General features: G+C 44.6%; 1 protein-coding gene across 5 annotated transcripts in view; it reads left to right on the top strand.

Annotated features, from left to right (window-relative positions):
• fgf13a (fibroblast growth factor 13a) overlaps positions 1–19,222 on the top strand; it is a 125,385-nt gene that overhangs the window by 92,803 nt on the left and 13,360 nt on the right. For 4 of the 5 annotated variants that reach the window (XM_088924732.1, XM_088924729.1, XM_088924733.1 and 1 more), the window contains 2 exons: positions 5,139–5,249; positions 11,506–11,609. In XM_088924732.1, the coding sequence (XP_088780858.1) occupies positions 5,139–5,249; positions 11,506–11,609 (215 nt within the window). Of the gene's footprint in view, positions 1–138; positions 1,916–5,138; positions 5,250–11,505; positions 11,610–19,222 lie in introns of those variants that run through there. The other variant, XM_088924731.1, reaches the window with a different exon arrangement.

The following is a 19,222-nucleotide window of genomic DNA, read 5'->3' as shown; positions in this document are numbered from 1 at the left end:
GGAGCAGCCGTGTTTTGCTGGAAAAGATGCCGAGGCAAACGGATAACGGAGAGACAGCGGCGTGCCTGGAATTTCGGAAAGCTCGTCACCACCCAATTCACGAACAACTGGCGCCGTCTAATTCTAAGCAAATATTCCACTGGTGTAGCAACGTGCAGCTTCACAGACAAGAGCCAGCGACCCGCTGGCGAATAACAAGCCACGTGTTCATTCCAGTTCTGTGCTGGATATGAGAGCGCACGGCGCCGCTGCCTTTTTCGAGTTAAAATCCCCTTGCCTTTTTTGTTTTTTCAACTGTTGCTTTCAAGGTATCGGCGCGGGGGGCGTTCTCTTTAATCTGCCCGTGTCTGGCTTGGTTTTCCTCTCTCTCTCCAGAACCTCCGCTGAAACACCCTGTGCCGCTTGCCAGGTTGTGACACAGTTGCTGTGTCTCTTTGGAGGTATTTGATTACCGCGGTCACGTTTGTTTGGGTGTCTGTCACAGTCTTGCTGTGCCGCTCAGGGGAGCAGGTGTGGAATACATCTCTCTGCACATCGCGGTGTGTCGAGCTGGGTAGCGCAGTCGGGCACCGAGGACCGCGCCGTGGAGCTCTCCAGGACTGGATTCTCGCCGTGTATTTTAATGTAAAGAATCGTCGGCGTTCGCTCCTGCCGCACCTGTGATAACCGCCTTGTGGGAAGACGTGGGTGTGTTTCTACTCCTGCGGCTTTCGACAGCGGGGTCTGCAGTTAGGGAAGACGTGAAGACGGTGTAAACAAAAGATCGATTTTCTGTGCTGTTCTGTTTTTTTTTCCCCCCTTCCTCGCCTTGTAACCGTTAGATTTTTGTTTTCGGCGCTGCGGGGATAAAAGGACTGTAGCTGTCGGGTCGGCGGTCGGTGGTCTGTGCGCCTCCCGGACACCGCGCGTTCCTCTGCCCCTCGCAGCTGCTGCATTGGGTCCTGCGGGGAGGCGGCTGGGGGCGCTTGTGCGGGCTGTGGCTCCGCCGGGCAGCGCGTTTGAAATGTTTTTCAGCTGTCTTCTCTCGACTTGACACAACATCAAGGAGGGGGGAGGAAAGGTGGCGCGGGATCCATCTCGGTTGGTCGGATTCGCTCCGCTACAGTGACTTTTTTTTTCCCTCTCCCGTGTTCTCCTACCACTGAAACAACATCCATGTCTGTCTGAGAAAAGCAAAACCAGCAGGGAAAATGCGCTCCCTTTCTACCGGCTAACAGGTGTTTTTTTCCTGGCTGCGTACCTGAACCAGTTGATAAGCCACTGGATCCGCGTTTTAAAATGAGCTGCGGGCTTCTTTTCAGCATGACGGGCGCTAAGAGTTGCGTTGCTCAGACAATGACACACAGCTGTGCAGGCGAAGCGCCTCTCTTACCCCGTGTCGCTAGAATTAGCGCTTTCTGAATGGAAGCGCGCCTGTCTGCGTTTTGGGGAGGATCAAATTCGCCGAGGAGACCATGCACTGCTGCCTCCTGTGAAATATAAAACACGAGCACCTTTGAACTGGCGATTCAGTGTTAAGTACAGCGGGAGCACCTGTGCGATCCCCCGGTTTTGAATGCGGAAAACATCTTCGACAGTTATGAAATGACTACCTTACGCGCTTAAAGCCTCTTGTGGATTACTCTTCATTTTTCAATAGAACTCGAGCGGCCCGTGGAGCGAGGAGAGGTTCGGTTTTTTTTTCCCTCTGTGAGTTTGCTCATCACAAAAACCGTCAAGCTGTCGATGGCTGCGGCGATTGCCAGCTCCCTTATTCGGCAGAAGCGGCAGGCGAGGGAGCGGGAGAAATCTAACGCCTGCCGATGCGTGAGCAGCCCCAACAAAGCCAAAGGCACCTGCGAGAAAACCAGCCGGCTGAGCGTTTTCTCCAGGGTCAAGCTTTTCGGCTCGAAGAAACGTAGGAGGAGGCGGCCAGGTCGGAAGTGTTTTTATTAGCCGACTTCATCACGTTAATTGTCACCACCTTCTTCTTCATCATCCCCATCCTCATCCTCATCAGTATCATCAATCATCCTCACCATCATCAATATTACCTCCATCCTCCTGACTGGGCTAATTCTTACTGGCGAGAAGCGCTGGGAACGTGACATTTGACTGTGCCCTGTGGTTAAAATTACCTGGTTTAATTGCTGGACATTAACGTCCTCTATTTGAAACGTTAACTTGGAAAGGAGAGTCTGGATATGATGTTTTTCTTCTCCCAGTATAATATACATGGCGTGTGGTTTTCAGAAGTTTATTCTGACATGTCCTAATTGATTGCGGCTCACTGTAACTCCTGTTTTTAGAAGGTTAGAAATAAACATGCTGTGGGCCCCTGCAGTTTTGCTCTCTTTTTGGACTTTTTTCCTTCTCCTGTCTAAACCTTACAGTAGAGTGAAGTGCACACTGGAAAATCATTTAACTCAGGCTCTGAACGACTGTCTATTGTCTTGAAACATCTCCTGACAATTATAAAACATGTCTTCGTGTTTCACTGACTAGACCACGGGACAGTTGCTGCAGAGTGTTCTGTTTAATCATTAAAACTCATTTTCCCAGTTCCTTCAAGGGCTGCTGTTTGGATACTGATCAGCAGTTCCACTACAGTCCTGTTATTGTGTTGTGTAATTTACAGTAATCTATACAGCCATAATTCACGCTTCAAACAAGCATGGTACTGTAGCACAGACATTCTTCATTGTGTCTTTATAGAGTACGGACATTCTTGTTTACTGTATTACAGAGCACAGATATTCCTGATCAGTATATTTTGTCGACTTCTCAGAGATTTAACCACTAATGGCATAAGAAAGGTTACAAATGAGAAGAAGCCATATGGCCCATGTAGCCCCTTTTGGCAGTTAGTAGTTAATTCTTCCAAGAATGTCATCCAGCTGTTTCTTCAATCTCGGGGATCTTGGTATAGGCATCAACAACATGGCTGGGTAGCTTGTTCTGTACTCCCATACATCACATCTGTAAATTCATAAGAACTGTTTCTGTCTCAGCACCCAAATCCCTACATCACTTCTAGGCTAAAGGCTATTATACTTTTAAATAAAAAGCTTTTAGAATGTTTTGTATTAAAATTGCAAATAAACAGTATTCATATGGGAACCATTATATTACTCATAAAATATCAAAGTCATTGACTTCATAATCACAATTATTGTCACAAACTGGGGTTCCTGGAGAAAACTCTACCAGATGTTACTTTACTTTAATAAGCCTGTATTCAACCATCATAAATTGTGTTAAAATGGCTTCCTTGACTGTGTCCTCGTTTGGTAATGGGATTGAACGAACACATTTCAGAGCAGAAAAATCCTCCAGACTATGCCTCCGAAAAAGGGTTTAATGCACATTTGAAAGATGAAAAGCCCTCATTGCAGATAAAACACTGAAGTAGTTCCAAAATACTTGCATTTGTTTATGTGTATGCTGGAAAACAATAGCATCTTGTATAAGTAATGGCACGAATATAATACTCTATACTGTATATACAGTACTTTATTTAGCAGAATTTAGGCCTCTGCTTTTCCTGGGCTGTTTTTATGAATAATAATCATTGTGGTTTGTGTGACCCACGCTTCTCCAAAGAAAATGTAGATTGGAATGTCTTTTACAAGACAGCACTGCAGCAACTTTTTAATAAGCCCTCATTGTGTGGAAATTGCCTGTTCTGGTCTGCCTCAATGGCAATATCAATGTGAAATCCACTGCAGTGTATTGTATATTCTCAGACCCACTAAGAGTGAACAGTTCCTCTACTCCTGTGCTGCTGCAAAACACATTTGGTAAGCTGGGGATATGACTGAGCTGGCTGATTACATAATGTGCATCTTGTGAAACAGAATCTTAACCGCTTGTTAAGTTTTTGAGCCTTTTAGCAGGAGTGCAATGGACATTTGTCATTTGAAGCGCGCTGTCCTGGCTAAGATAAAGTAGTATGGCTCTTGTTTTTTATTCCTCTCGAGGTACTCCTGCTTTATAAGTATTCCCCGTTCTAACCAGAAAGAAATGACACTCTGGGATGTTGGTACCTGCTCCTTTTATGTCTGTGTTGCTTCATTGACTCTTTTCTCCAATCGCAGTTAGAATATTAAATAGGAGCAGTGAGCAGTGAGCCCCATGTGCTGCTGACCTTATCAGCACAGCGCTCTCGATGGTCCATGCCGTATCTCACAGTGAAGGGAACTCATCTTTCAACAGCTTGCTATAGCACCAGAGCAGCACCATGTTTTCAATACCAGGACACGGAGTTGTTTAATGCTACAAATTGGATTTAGTAAATCGATTAGATAATATCTGAAGATGAGAACCATAAATGCACAAGCCTTCCACATTTCCAATTATTCAATTACTCTTGATCTTGTTAGTAATTGACGTAAATGTCTCCGAGTTTTGTTATTTCTTTGATTCATATTGAATTGAATGGGAAATAAGCACTAAAAGCTTTTTTTTTTTTGCTTTGCCATTGTAACCTGTGTGATTCATAGACAGTCTCTAGATTGCACCTGAATGGGGAAAAAAAACATGAATGTGATGTTTTTATTCAGGTTTGTGGCAACTCACCTTGTTCCCTCACCAGGAAAAACAACTTTCTGATATACATTATGGCTGGGATTCTTATATTGTGAATTATTAGTGTTCAATTGTTTTTCTCCTGTTCATGAATAATCCTTTTCGTAATTCATTACATTAAAAAATAAATGCAAAAATGTGAAGCACAAATCTGTTTTTTTTGCAGTGTTGACAAGCTACAATGTATAAAACTGTACACAAATGGAATGTTTTGGCAAGTGAGTAGATCTGTCCTGTGCTGCCTACTGGAAACCACAAACCAAAATTTAATTAGGAGGAGGCTGTCTGTTTCCATCTGGAAAGGATTCAGATAGAAGGCATGTGGAACAGAAAGCTTATATAGTGCAAGCAAACCTTGAGAAGTCTTTACAAATGAGAAGCGAAGATCAAAGTGTGGTAAGCCATAGCAGGTCACATTGACTTTGTTGCTGGCATGTGGGGAATAGTACCAGTGTGTACAGCAAAGATGAAAGAGAAGTCTGTCAGGCTGGACTTGAAGGGGTTGAAGAAACATGTCACTGCCGTGTTCCAGTTCTTCAAGTCCAGCAGTGACGCTCATCTTGTCTCTGCAGAGCCCCAGCTGAAAGGCATCGTGACGAAGCTGTACAGCCGGCAGGGCTTCCATCTGCAGCTGCAGGCCGATGGCACCATCGACGGGACGAAGGAGGAGGACAATGGCTACAGTAAGTGGGAGGAAACGCGTCTCCTTGTCCCTGTGGCTTCTTCCAGCTCGCTGCCGCTCGGGGGTTCACACCATCACGGGCTCCCCCTGAATCCCGCCGCCTGCACCGCACGCTGCCTGCCTGTCTCCCCTTCTCCGCTTTCTCAGGGGGCCTCTGGCCAGTGTGAGCAGCGCCGCTGTCTAGCTCTTACCAGTGAGGTGCATGTCAAACTAATGCACATGATCCTGATGCACAGTTCCTTTCTAAAAAGGCTGGCAGCAATTTTTATTTTTCCACTTCAATTGGCTCAGATCCAGTAGGTGAGACTTTTTTAACGTGCACTCTGGTTCCGTGACGAGCCTTTTCAGTGTTTCTCCTGGGTTACAGTCTCTCACTCTTACGGCCCTGCTACATTGCCACTGTCAATGGCATGGCGGAGCAGTGATTGGGTGAATTGCATACTGTAAAGTCCTGTGAATGAGCACTAACCGTAGTCTGTTGAATCTGTCTGCAATTGAATGTCTATGAGTTTACAGCCCACAGGTACCACACATTGCCTGCCATTCACTGTCTGTTCACCTTGCACAACCACACAGCCTTCTTGTTAGAAAACAGATGTGTGTCAATCTGAGCTGGAAGTACCTCCCTTATGAATTATGTTTAGAACCAAAAACACAGGACAACGCCTTCATGTAAAAGCTCTTATGAAATCAGTGCTTGGGATAGAAATATAGGCTGACCAGTAAGCCACAGTACCCCTTCTGTGTATGAAGTGGCACTGTAATTTCTGCACGCTGATTTTAAGAGCTGATAGCCAGAAGAGAAAGAATTGCCTGAGAGAGCATACTGAAGAAAATCAAGGCACTAGTGATGTATTTTCTCTATTATTACATTTCACACCTGAGACAGACATCTGTGACTGTGAACAGATGGGTCAAAGTGGGCTATACCAGGCCAGTGTTATAAGTTCTCCACTGGAACCAGATTGTCTGATAAAGCATGATAGGAATGAAATGTGCAACTCTGATCCTGCAATCAGCAAAGTCTGGGGCAGTGACAGTCAGGACTTGTACATGCTCTGTGTCAGAGCACATGGGCTCCAGGCGGAGGTTTTACCTGCTGGAAACCTTGTTGCTGACTCCTGCCCACCAGGCCAGCACTGGCAGCCAGTCTAGCTGATTACGAGCCACCGAGCCCACGGGCTGCCCCTGCAGGCCTGGGCGTTCACTGAGGAGGAGGAGGATGGGGTATCGTTCAGTTAATCAGTTGTTGTTTTTTTTAATTTTTAGAAAAAGCTGAAAATCCACTGAGTTGAGATCAGAAGTGGGTCAGATTGCAGTGATGGCTGCTCCCGTTAAGAGACAAGACGTCTTTGAGGACTGCTATGTAGGGCAGCTAGTTGACAGGCTGTCAAATACAGTATTATCTCAGCAGTGCCTTGAAATTAATCCTGCACGATGATGGGGTTGAAGGTCCCAACACCCCTCTAAGCTACCGGCAAAAAGATCCCCAGACTTGCACAGCTGCGGCAGAAGCATCATGCAACAAGGCCGCTCTGTAAGACTCCACTGCCCCCCCACAGACAGTAGAGGCCTGAGCAGCAGAGAGATCTGCGTGTGTCAACTGTTGAGGCTAGGACTGTCCAAGGTCAAGTGGCATTGCTTTATAACTCTTATGCTGTCTTCTTTACAAAGCCAAGACCAGAGCAAAGGATAGAGACTGCTGCTGGGATGCAGCAGAATAGGACCTAACTGTGTACTGATGAACCATAGCTCAAGTATTGTATAAGAGGAGCCAGGCTCAGAGACACTTTTTATTGCATTAAGCATGACCCCTTCCATTCATTCATTGTGTGCACTGACGTTTTTTATTTAAAAATACACTAATACAAACCATGTGAAAGGAGTTTTGTTTCCATGCATTTATTCTGTTATTGATTTAAATTGTTTATCGCTCATTCTACAATTTGTTGCTTTTCTTTGTTTGTCTCTGTCTTGGCAGGTGTATTTAATAATACTGTATGTGAACCAAACCATAGGCTGTTTTATAGTTCCATACTTCACCGTGTGATGATACCCAGACAAAACACAGTTTTGTCCTGATGCAGCTATCTGTCAAGCAGACATGACCTGTGCATCTCATTAGGCTTTTATTTCTAACATTGAGGACACTGTCAAAGCTAATTTAATCCCTGTTATATCATGGCTGCATTAAGCGGATGTGACATGCTGGTGGCAGCAATTAGCATCAATTCAATTAGACATGTTGCAGGGTGGGTACTTATCAGATATTAATACCCTGTGATGCACACTACTGTATAGATCACTCATGCTGATGGGGAAAAAAGAGCTTTAGAACCACTTGGCTTGAACATCACACATAACCACAGAAATAAGCCACATCAGAATTACATCAACATCAAATTCTGTAGACAGGGCTTGCATGCCAACAGTGGGTGATTCATTGTGATAATGTGAGGTCTAGAATGTGTGCTGCTAGATGCAAGAGAAATGTATTCATTTTGCACATCTGTTTTTTTTTCCCTTCACATAATGATTTTGCACTTTGCACTTTGTGTACACTTTAAAAGATCATTTGTTTATGATCTTTCCTTTAAAAAGGGAAACAGCCCCTAAAATGTCGAGCTGTCTCACCATAACAGCAATAGCATTATTAGCCTGCGGATGCTGTGATCTCCATGGCGACAGTGGTACCGACCTCCCAGATCTTGAGTGATAGTGGGAGAGGGCACCCACACAGAGGTCAAGCCTCAGGCCAGTGCTGCTCCTTTTCTTAAACAGGGTCCTCTTGTCCAGCGGCACAGGGAGGCTGCCCATCTCCGCTTTCTGCAGGAAGCCAAGTCCAGGCCACTGTGCTGCCCTGTTATCACACAGAGCGGACCAATCGGGCATTTTAATGTGCACTAAAGCAACATCAGAAATTTAGTTAATTTTGGGTTTGTGTGCAATGCCTCAGGGTTTCCAGTTGATTTCGTTTGAAAATAACATATCCTCACTTTGCTTCTGATTCTTAGTGGTTTTTAACTTTAATCTGCACTAATTCACTGCGTCCTTGATTCAGGCTATAGTACCGGAAACTACCTGTTGTGCCCTGTGATGAGTTTGTTTGGGCTGGACTACATATGGCTCTGTGACATTACGTTGTCAGCAACTACTGCTGCACGCTGTATTGTTGTGCTTTTGATAAATAAACATTGATTGATTGATGGATGAAAGTAATCATTCAGAGAATGAAGCCCAAGGAGAGGTTTAAGTCTCGGATGAAGTTGCGTTAGTGGTTTGAATGTTTTCCTAGGTGAGTGACAATTTCAATCTCAAGTCTTCGGCACTGGGGCTAATTATCACAGCATGCCCCAAAACGAATGGATTTTTGTTTCAAGTAAATTTCCTAGCCAAATGATACTGAAGCACTTATAACTAATGGAAATGAAAGAAGCACAACTTCGGTCTTGTTCATGAGAGAAACTGGCAATAAAATATTCATGGTACTTAAAAATTCTCATTCACTATCTCCAAGGCACTGATGAAGCCACATGAGTAGTGTTTTATAACTTTAGCATAAGATGAGTTGCTCATAAGGGTTCCTCTTTCAATGAAGTCTGTCGCTGTTCACGTTCTGTAGGGGATCATTTATAAGGCCCGCCCTCCCAGTCAGACACAGTGTAAGGTAGATATAATTGATGTTTCCCTTGAAATCCCTGTGGAATGACAGTAATCCTTTTGAAATGAAGTTTAGAAGACTACGTGTTTAGTTTTGTGATGTGGTTTTACAGCTACCAGCGAGAATGCACTTAGGAGCACAGATACACTCTTCAGCAGGGACCCAGAGGAGGTGACACAGGCAGGCTGATGGGATGGCAACAGTCTTTCATACTGCAGAACACCTTTATCTCCACACAGCCTCAGCTGCCCTCGAGCCGGTCCTTGCAGTGTGCTCCAGCCCAGCACGTCTGGATACGGAGTACAGTTAATTGCCTGCATTATAAAGCCAGAGTGACCTGTCCCCCTAACGTGGAAATCCTCTCTGTTTCTTTTATTATTTGTAGTACTTCGGTGGAAACAGCCATTAGCTATATACTGTGTTTGCACCATCTGTTTGAGATCTTAATGAGCCATTCCTCCCGGTTTGCCCTCTGTGTCATAATAAAAGTTATATGGAATCTGTGCGTGCTGTGGTTTGAGCATTAGTTGAGGTGATGAATCATATTTGTGCTAGGGAGAACCTCACATCTAGAAGTAAGAAAATTAAAAGCTTCTTGTTCAATTACCAATGCATCATTTAACCAGGTCTGGCTTCAGCCTTGAGCTTGGCTTCTGCATTGCCCAACTGGTTTTAAGAAAAGGCAAAAGTATACGACTAAATTATGTAATTATGTAGACATGGGCTTTGTAGTGGAAAAGGTGCAAATCTAATTTTAAATGGAAAGGGTGAAAATAGCCACTGTGTTATTTAACAGAACTGTACTTTAAACCCTGGATATGCATCGACAAAAGTAGACATTTTATTTTTTACTGAACAAATGTCATGCCAGCCCTGCCTGCGAGGTGCAGGGGACAGCTGTAGAGTGTGCAGCTGAGCTCAGAGGAGGGTGTGCTGTGCCCTTGACAGCTGGCCTACAGCAGGGGTTTCTCTTGGAAGGGCTGGCCAGGTCCAGCGAGTTTGAGCTGAAGAGCCGGCAGGCAGCTGCAGCTGCAGCCCCATCTAACAGCTTGCTGTCAATGATGACAGAGAGAGTTTTCACTAACGGCACAGGTACGAGGAAAGCTGGCCACTGTGCCTCTGGGTCTGTTTCCCCCTTGTTCCTTCCCCTCTGCGAGCCTGTGAGTACCCCTGGAGCTCAGTGGGGCCCGAGAGGCCTGTGTGGGGCAAGGGAAGCAGGAAGACACTATTGTGGCCACTACAGCACTTGGGCAGGTTTTATCAGTGAGCTTGGGGACGTTTAGATGCCACTACAAGCAGTCCAGTGCCATGATCATTTTATATCTCTCTCCATTTCCTGACACGTGAAGGTGTTTTTTTTACCCATGTTTCCCATGTGTATCCTTACCTGCCCACCAACTCCGTTTTCCACAGCCACCTGTTCTGAGAGAATTCTCAGTGCAGCACCGACGGCAAAGTCAACAAACAGTCTGGATGACAAGGGGTTCATGCTGTCAGTAAACAGGTTTGCTGTGACAGTCGACTGCCCTACGCAAGAGGTGTGGGAGCATCTTGAAACACAGCTTTTAATCTTGCTTTCAGCGTTGTTTTCTGCCTTTGGATAAACTCTTCAATTTACATACATTTGAGTTATGTTGATTGCTCTGTGCGCTGATCTTTAAAGGGTTGAAGTGAATCAACCCCTCACAGGCCCCCTGTGTTGGACAAGCCTCACGGGGTTGAAGAGGAGGAGGAGGAGTCATAAGACAAGGAGGGGTGGGATCAAGAGAGGAGGATGGGGCAGGTCAGGAGAAGAGGGGGTGGGGTTAAGAGAGAAGGAGGGGGTGGGTCAGGAGAGGAGGGGTGGGGTCACGAGAGGAGGGGTGGGGTCACGAGAGGAGGATGGGGTGGGTCATTAGACGAGGGGTGGGGTCACGAGAGGAGGATGGGGCTAAGAGAGGAGGAGGGGGTGGGTCAGGAGAGGAGGGCGTGGGGTCAGCGGCTACCAGAATTAACAAAGCAAGCAAAAGCTTCCAATGTAAAACACATTTAGCATAGGGGAAACACACAGCATAGGAAAGTGTTACTAGTGTTCTCTAGGATTAAGGCACATTTTGAAATCCAGTGAATCCTTTAAGGTTAGATACTTAAATCTACTGATGTCCAGTACACTGTGTGTTGGTGTCCTGCATTTGGTGGAGTCCGATAAATGTGCAAGTAATCTTTTTAACCTGTTGCCTGTGCTTCAAAATGTCAAAGACCTCAGAACATTCCAGTATCGGCTCCAACCAGCTAATTTATGGTTCCACAGTTCACAGGACTAACACTATAACTCCTTAATGGCTTGTTGGTCTTTGTCAAGAGTTCATGATCAAGAAGCACATTAGTGTGCCAGTGAAAGGACCTAGAGGGTGAACTCTGGGTTTCTCAATTCAGTCTCTTCCCCGAGTTTTCATCTAACAAGGTTTGTCCTTAGAAACTATTCTATTCCTTTCTGGGGTTATTCAGCTAACTGGGGATGAGGGGTTTTACGAAATGCATGAGAGAATGTTAATCAAAGTGTTTGGTTGGCTGTCGGCACATCTCAGTGGTTTATTTATCTTGGTGTCTCCTGCAGCCATGTTCAACCTCATCCCTGTGGGGCTCCGTGTGGTTGCTATCCAAGGGGTGCAGACGAAGCTGTACTTGGCCATGAACAGCGAGGGATACCTGTACACGTCGGTAAGTCGAGCGCTTGTCTTCGGGTGCGTCTGCGGCTTGAGAGCGGGGGGTTGTGGTTGGTGGGTGTGGCGCAGAGAGAAAATATTGATTTTGATTCTGCGAGAATGAGTCAGGGAGCCTGCCGTGTTAGGGTTAATCATGCCTCTCTCTATGTCAACAAGCCCTGTCGCATACACCACCCCTCCAGAGACCACCATTATCGATCACTCATAAACAGGTTACTGATGTGTGTGATTGAAACAATGCCACAGCCTCATTGGACAGGAGAGTTAAGGAGTGGGCTGAGTGAATGAGACTCCTGTGTTGTGAAGGGTATAACTCCTAGAGAAGGAGACGGAAGTCTAACATTTAGAAATGAATTGTCCACTGCAAGGAACAGTATGACGTGGCATCTCTAATTGACCTGTGGCGTTGTCCAGGCTGCGTCTTTCTGGAGGTCGGGAATTGTGACATTTTTCCTTGTCTTCTTAGCTGTAGCTATTTCATTTAGAGTTGGCTTTGTTTCTGATCTTATTTTGGTGCTGTTCCTTTTTCATTTCACTCTAAATGCCCGTGTACTGATCGGAAGGCTAGGGAGAGGGAGACAGTGGCATTGCTAGTGCTCCTTTGTACTCTACGGGTTCCTTTAATGGAGAGAGCAAGAGAAGCAGTCAGAATCAAAGTTATTTCATCCTACTTGAAACAAACACCTGGGCCCCAAGGCGCTTTTTGAAAGATCACCACTCCATCAAACGCAGTGTTATTATTTTGCTTCATGTTTTGAAGTCCTGGGTTATCGAGAGGCACACTTTACCTTGCTGTTCTTGCTTTGGTCTGAGCTGATCTGTCAGGTTAGGATATTGCGGGCAGGTGAGACCGGGGGGCCTTGTGCTGAAACCTTTTGATTATAAAGGCCACTTTAAAACAGAAGTGGACTGAGCTCCTGAGAGGCTCAACCAGCGTTGGTGCTGTTTCCAAATAAGGGTTGAGCCCCATAATTCAGACATTGCTGCCTGGGATAACTCATTAGCTGTGAGGAACCAAGATTTCCCAAGCAGCATGGCCAGGCTGGAGTGCCAGGCTTAGGCAGGCCCGAGTCCCTGCTCAGTGGCAGCCCCTGTGATGTGCTGGATGCCTCTCAGTTTTAGGAGCTGTCTCTCAGTGAGAGTGACGTCACTCCTCCAGCTGATGCTAACTCTCCTGGAAGCACTGTGGGACTTAGCATCAAGTATAGCAGATGGCTGTGACATATCATGTTGCAGAGTGGAGTGTGTAGTAGTCTGAGGCTCATAAAGGCAAATCAGACTTATGCATTCCTGAAGAAGGAAGGGGGACAGTGCCAGTTCCAAAAACTGGAGAATAAAATGACCTCAAATTGTCAGACATCTTATACACTCTGCAGTGTTCACAGTGAGGCTTTTCTGGTTGAGAGGCAATATATTATTGATTACATTTTAAAAGCCTTCCAAGGGATCAGTTCATTTGTTACAGTGCTCTTCTTACAGCTTAATTTTGAAGACAAACCTAGCCAAAATGTTGCTCTTAAGTCTGCAGAATTAGGGCCATGCTGATCACTGCATTTTCCTTCTAACATGTACCTGAAACTCATGATGTTTTCAGTTTGTTATACGTGCATGAATACTTTCTCTGTGTAAAGGGAATTTTATGCAGAAACAAAAGAAAAGTTACAAATAAGAGGCAGTCATTAAGCCTGTCTATCCTGTTTGGAGTTTAGTACAGTAGCTAATTAATCCAGAGATCTCATTGAGCCACCTCTGAAAAGAAGTCATGGTATCATCCTCTTCAACATGGCTGTGCAGCTTATTCTACACTCTAACAGCTCTTTGGATAAAGTGCCACCAGTTTAAAATACACTTCCGCATACGGCTTTTCCCACTTGTGTCATCTGGTTTGTGTTCCACCATTCATTCTGAAATAATCCACTGGGTTTACTGTCTGTGCCTTGAGGATTCTGAATTCTTGTATCAGGTCCCCTCGTAGTCATTTCTGTTGAAGACTGATAAAGTTTGTTTCCTTTGCATCTGGTAAGTGTAGGACATTTCCTTAATTCTCAGTAAAGCCCCAATATACTTGGATCCTGGGTTATGCAGATCAGTGCTGTGTAAATACAGGAGCTGCTTTGATTGTTCGAAAACTAAACCCAGGTCAGCAATATGAATGGGAAAGGTGAGGCTTTTAAATTTTAACACAGCCAGGGTTTCACTCCATTAGACTCCGAATGCGAACCTGTTTTGACATGACATTATTTTACAACAACAACGCTGACCAGTTCGGGGGGTCAGTATTGTTCCCTTGTGAAACAGCATATGCTGGTGTTGTGAAGCCTTGTGGAAGATCTGTGATGAGAGACAGTTGGTCATGCTTGCTCTGAACTCTGCCTAGTTCTCTCTCTGCGGTGTAGCTGCTTTTTCTGTGAGGGCTGGATGTCTGAGAGCTCTGTTCTCTTGCAGAGATGAATGTTTCCATGGTGACATATGCAGTACTGGGAATCACAAATACAGGGTGAATTTAATACAGTCATGGAGTTATCTGTTTGGAAAAACATGTGAGAATTTTATCCTTATACCAGAGATCACCATATGTCTGCAAAAATGGCTGCCACCAGAGCCCCTATTTGTTCTGTAGATGGGGATTTTATAAGAAAATAAAGCAAAAATTATTTTGATAATTATCCACCTTTAACTCAAAGGCAGATTATGACACAAACACACTAATAGCTTAATTCTGCACATAAACCGAGGCAGACATTGTAATTCTGCGTTGCGAGATAAAACTCAGTCCTGTTGATGTATGTCTCTGGCAGCCTTCTCCACGTCTGTGATGAAATGTGTGAAGTTATGAATTATTCAGGATTGTGCCGATAAATGTTCCTGTTCTAGAGAGACACCCACATCTTGCATGATTCCTCGCATTTCCAGATGAAATAACAGTCCCTTCTTCAGTCTAGTATTCTTTAATGCACATCTCTGACAACCTGACAGACATTCTTATTTTTAGGGGAATAATACCAAATAATGGCGGGGTGGGGGCGGTCGTTTCTGGGAAGTGCGTTGATTTATTTTCCTTGATCAGAAGTCCAGAGAGTAGTGATGATCGTGCAACCACAAGCACTTGGATACACACTGAATTCAATAACGTCAAAGCAAGCCACCTCTCCCGGTAACTTCAGAAGAGTTACTTTCTCACTTCAGTGAATTACAAGCTTAGTTTTGTATTTGAAAAACACAAATACTGTAGTTAATGGCAAAAGCTCTCATCTTCCAGCAGTAGCAGTGCTAAATATGGGGGTATTCTGTGCATGAGAAGTATGTTTATTAGAGGTAAATTTGAAAATTATAGATATAACAGTAAAACAATGTTGCAGCAGTTTTTATATTGTTGTGCAAATGGAATATTTTTACTTGCTGCACTAACTCAGCATTGTCACGCAAATAGTGAATTGATTTCCAGGCCAGCAGACTCGTTGAGCAGGGAGCCAAAGCCATGTTCTCAAAGGGTCATCTTAGAAAGACATTGTGGCCACCCTAGAGCATTGCCTGGCCCAGAGCCACACCAGCTTTCTTCCAATACAGGTACATGGAAGTTTGGAAATGAAGTCAAATACGTGCCTATGGCAGTTTCATAAGTAAATGTTTATAAATATGAACATCAATGATTACATACATACGTGGACTTCACTTCCAGTCCTTTGAGATGGTTGCTTTTACAGAAGCTATAGTAGCAGTAGTACAGTAAATTGTACATAAGATTCGGTTCATTCAGAGATGGGACTGTCTGCATTCAGCATAGGGCTCCAGAACTCGACAAATTGTTCTCTCATGTCATTAAACCTTTAACCTTATTCAAATGTCATTTCGTCGGCTACTGTATATTTAAGATGCAACAAAATACATGAATGTTATTGTAACAAAGGAGGTTTCTCTATAATATCCTGCAGAGCAGAAATGTGAAGTAAACATAATGTGCAAAGCAAAAGTGGTTTGCTAGAAACGCTTCTTTTTTCAGCCTTATTTAATGACTTAAATAGTCACGACTACAAAGCACTACGCGTAAAAGTACAATTCATTTCTCAAATGTTACCTGCCATGAATGTTCTATTTTTAACAGTAAATGGTAATAGAAGTAATGGCGATATCACTCTGCTTGCTCTGCTAGGTAAACTGTTCAGTATGCAAATGTCTGTACTAAATCAGAACAGAGATGTAAGATTCCTTCAAGTGCATTTCTGTTTCAGGGTTCTGACAAGGCTGTTGTGAGACTTGATGGAGACCATGGGCCTTGAACATTTATATGTATAGACCTGCAGCAGAACAGCACTCATTACAGGCTGCGACGCAAAAGAAACTGAATTCCTTATAGTATTTCCGTCTTCCCAAACTCAGTTTTTCCTCTCTATGTGTGAAGATTAGGATAAAAAGTAAATGGCAGGTACAGCGATAAGCACAGAAGCTATTACTTTTTAAAAATTTTATTAGCATTGCTCATTCTTAATCTTAAGGTTGCTAACAATTACATAAGCTCTCTAGCTATATGTCATACTGTATGTCTCTGTACAGACTACAGTATATACAATATATCTACACCTGTGCCCAAATCTACACCATCAATCTCTTTTGGCCCTTTCCATTTACCCTACAAATAAACAAGCTGTGAAAAGTTCAGCAGCTGGTGCATGCCCATTCGTCAGTCAGTCAGTCTCTCAGTATGGTGTTGCTGAGTTTGAGTCCATTTTAGTTGCTCTGACCCTCACTTTAGGTAGAATCTCCAGTGACTGCTGGAGACAGAGACACCCAGAAGATTAGACCATATAAAGGTCTGTAGTCCATCTATCCTGGAGGACACAATCTTAAATTATTCTGCATAGAAAGTTTGATTTACTTGGGAATTTCCATCTTCTATTGAACATATAACATGTACTGGATAGTACTGTATAAGAGTAGAATGTAGCTAAAGTAATGAAATGTAGTGTCTGACTTAATTATATAATCAGCATAATTCTGAATGTAACTGGTACTTAAATTTAAAATTAATTATTGCTTGCATTCAGTTCTCTCTTGTAGTGTGTCTTTAGCTGCAGCTGTACAGCTCTGTGAATTCTGAGTCACTGCTGGCTGATGAACTGGGCTGGGCAGAGTGCATATTTAGCTGTCACTAGTCAGCAGCGTCTGGAAACTCCTAATCCAGCATGTGGATGTTTCTGGGTCGGTCCTGCAGTCAGGAGCCTGCGGAGAGGAGTGGCAGGCGCAGCGTCTCTCGGAGCCCAGACTGGTGTGTCTCTGGTCACATCGCTGGCGTTCCCACAGTTCTCTTGGGATCATAGTCATGTGCAACAGCGTTCGGCAGTTTGTGTACCCCAGAGTTACATAAAAATACAAACGCTGTACTTTTTAATGACATCCGTCAACATCCCAAGCACACCCTTACTGTGTTACTGTCTCCCGACATGTTTTCTGTATTATGGCATTCAGGTGCCAACACAGCACTGAATTCCTCCAGCTGTTCTTGGGGTACCACTGCTTCCATTTTTCAGACCGATTTTTGAACCTCTCTGATGGGAAATCCTGACCTGCGCCTCTCTCAGGCGCGTTACAGTGTTCATGTGCTGGGGAATGAGTTCTCTCCGATCACACATTCTCGTGTCACTGCGAGTGGGAGAGTGTTACATTTCTCAGTTACATTTTCTCATTTTCGTGCACGAGACCTCCACTCTGCCTTTTAATGTAAGTGTAGGACTCTCTTTGCCAGCTTTAGCATTGCCCCTTTGCGGCACTGTTGCAGCAGGGCTGTGGCGTGGGTGTGCAGCTTCAGAGGCAAGCTGCGAGAGGTGCTTCAGAGCACCAGGCTGACTTATTCATTTGAATAAATCAGTGCTCACAGCTCAGCAGTGCTTGGCTGAGGTGGATCTTTTTCGTATTTATTGTGAAAGGAAGAGCGCGCACAGTTTCCAGGCATGACAGGAAACGGGGATGTACTGTAGCAAGACAAAGAATGGGAAAGTGGTTCAGGGAAGAAGGGCTGTTGCAGAGCCTGCTGTCACACACACACACACACACACACACACACACACACACACACACACACACACACACACACACACACACACACAGACGAGGCGCTGTGGCTGTAGACATGCAGTGAAGGCAGGCCCTGGCGCTCGGGGGCAGTGTGTGGAAAGTGTGCTGGGAGCTGTGGCTGTGACAGTGCTGTGTGTAGTAGCACTCCTCCCACGCACTGCCTGCCTCGCCGAGCTGCACATCAAAGGTTTTGAAAGCGCTCCCAGAGGCAGGGCCCGCATACAGATCACTCTAGCCCCGCAACACCAGCACTCCTGCAGTACGTGGGGCAGGGCTGGAAAACAAATTCAGTTTCAACCGCGTGATTTAAGGAAGAGCAGAGGACTCTAGACGTCCAGTTAAGAATGAGCTGGTTACAGTTTGCAATTCCTCCCAGCCAAGCAGCACAATGTCAGCTGCACACTGTGCATACTGAGTTTACAAGACAGCAAGTACATTCATTGCTCGTTTAATGTTTAATGAAACAAAGATTTCAGATGTGCAAATTCTGTGGAACATCAGAAAGGAAGTATGTGTGTTGAATGTTTTTTCCCAAGCAGAAGTAGCTTACAATTCAAATTCTTTTCACTTATTATATTAAAACCGCACACTTCAATCAGCATTATGCCAGTTCACTATGTGATGTGTCAATGTGACTTTGACTCTGCCGGTTTTGGTGTGCAATGGTTCAGCACCAGACCATCTGGACAAACCCCCTGGGCTTAAATCTGTGTCATGAGCAAAAAAAAAAGTCAAATAAAAAATAAAACCTAGAAATAGAGACTTGGGGGAAAGAGGGATTTTCATCCCTACACTCTGTCACCTCCTTACTGTATAATTTCAGCCTCATGAGTCAAGGAAAAGAAATTCTAGTCCTGTTATCAAAAGGCCAGAAAAGAGAGAGAAACATACCAGTGCTATAAATGAAAGTTCCTTCTTAGTGTTTAAAATCGCAGATGGTGCTTCGTCCCTCCTGTAAACATAGCAGACAACTTTCTGTCTTCAGAAGAGGAGTCTGGTTCAGGTGTGTCTGTGTGGCAGTACAGTGCCTGGCACAGACTGGCACTACAGTGGCAAGCCAGGACAGCTGCTTGGCCCCTCCCATACAACAGACCTCTGGCAGATAACTGCTGAGAACAATAACTGCCCATTGGGAGCTGGCGGCAGATATTTGCCATTTTTCATTTGAGCTTCATTGCCATCCCTTTTTGCTTCTGCCAGGGCATGTACCTTTTACTGTAGCACGAAATACTGGAAAAATTTATAACCCATTGAGGGCCTCCTGTCCTGTAGACATTTGTCTTCATTCCAGCAGCTCATTTCTTTTCTGGAACTCCTTCTGATCACTCAGAAGGCCTGTAGAGGTGACTTTCCACATAGCCTTGAAGTGCATCAATAAATCCCTACTTACCAAATCATTAACACAGCTGTTTAAAAAGGGCTGAGTACAAGGGGCTGTCCGGCCCCAATGATAAACCTGTCAGAAAGTTTCACTTGGGCCACGTATATTGTTAGTTGATGTCTAGCGGAGAGTGTTGCACACAGCCAGTGTTTTCTGTG

Source organism: Atractosteus spatula, chromosome 9 (assembly GCF_055471065.1).
Source record: "Atractosteus spatula isolate fAtrSpa1 chromosome 9, fAtrSpa1.hap1, whole genome shotgun sequence".
NCBI lineage: Eukaryota > Metazoa > Chordata > Actinopteri > Semionotiformes > Lepisosteidae > Atractosteus > Atractosteus spatula.
This window is presented reverse-complemented; position numbering and strand designations above follow the sequence as displayed.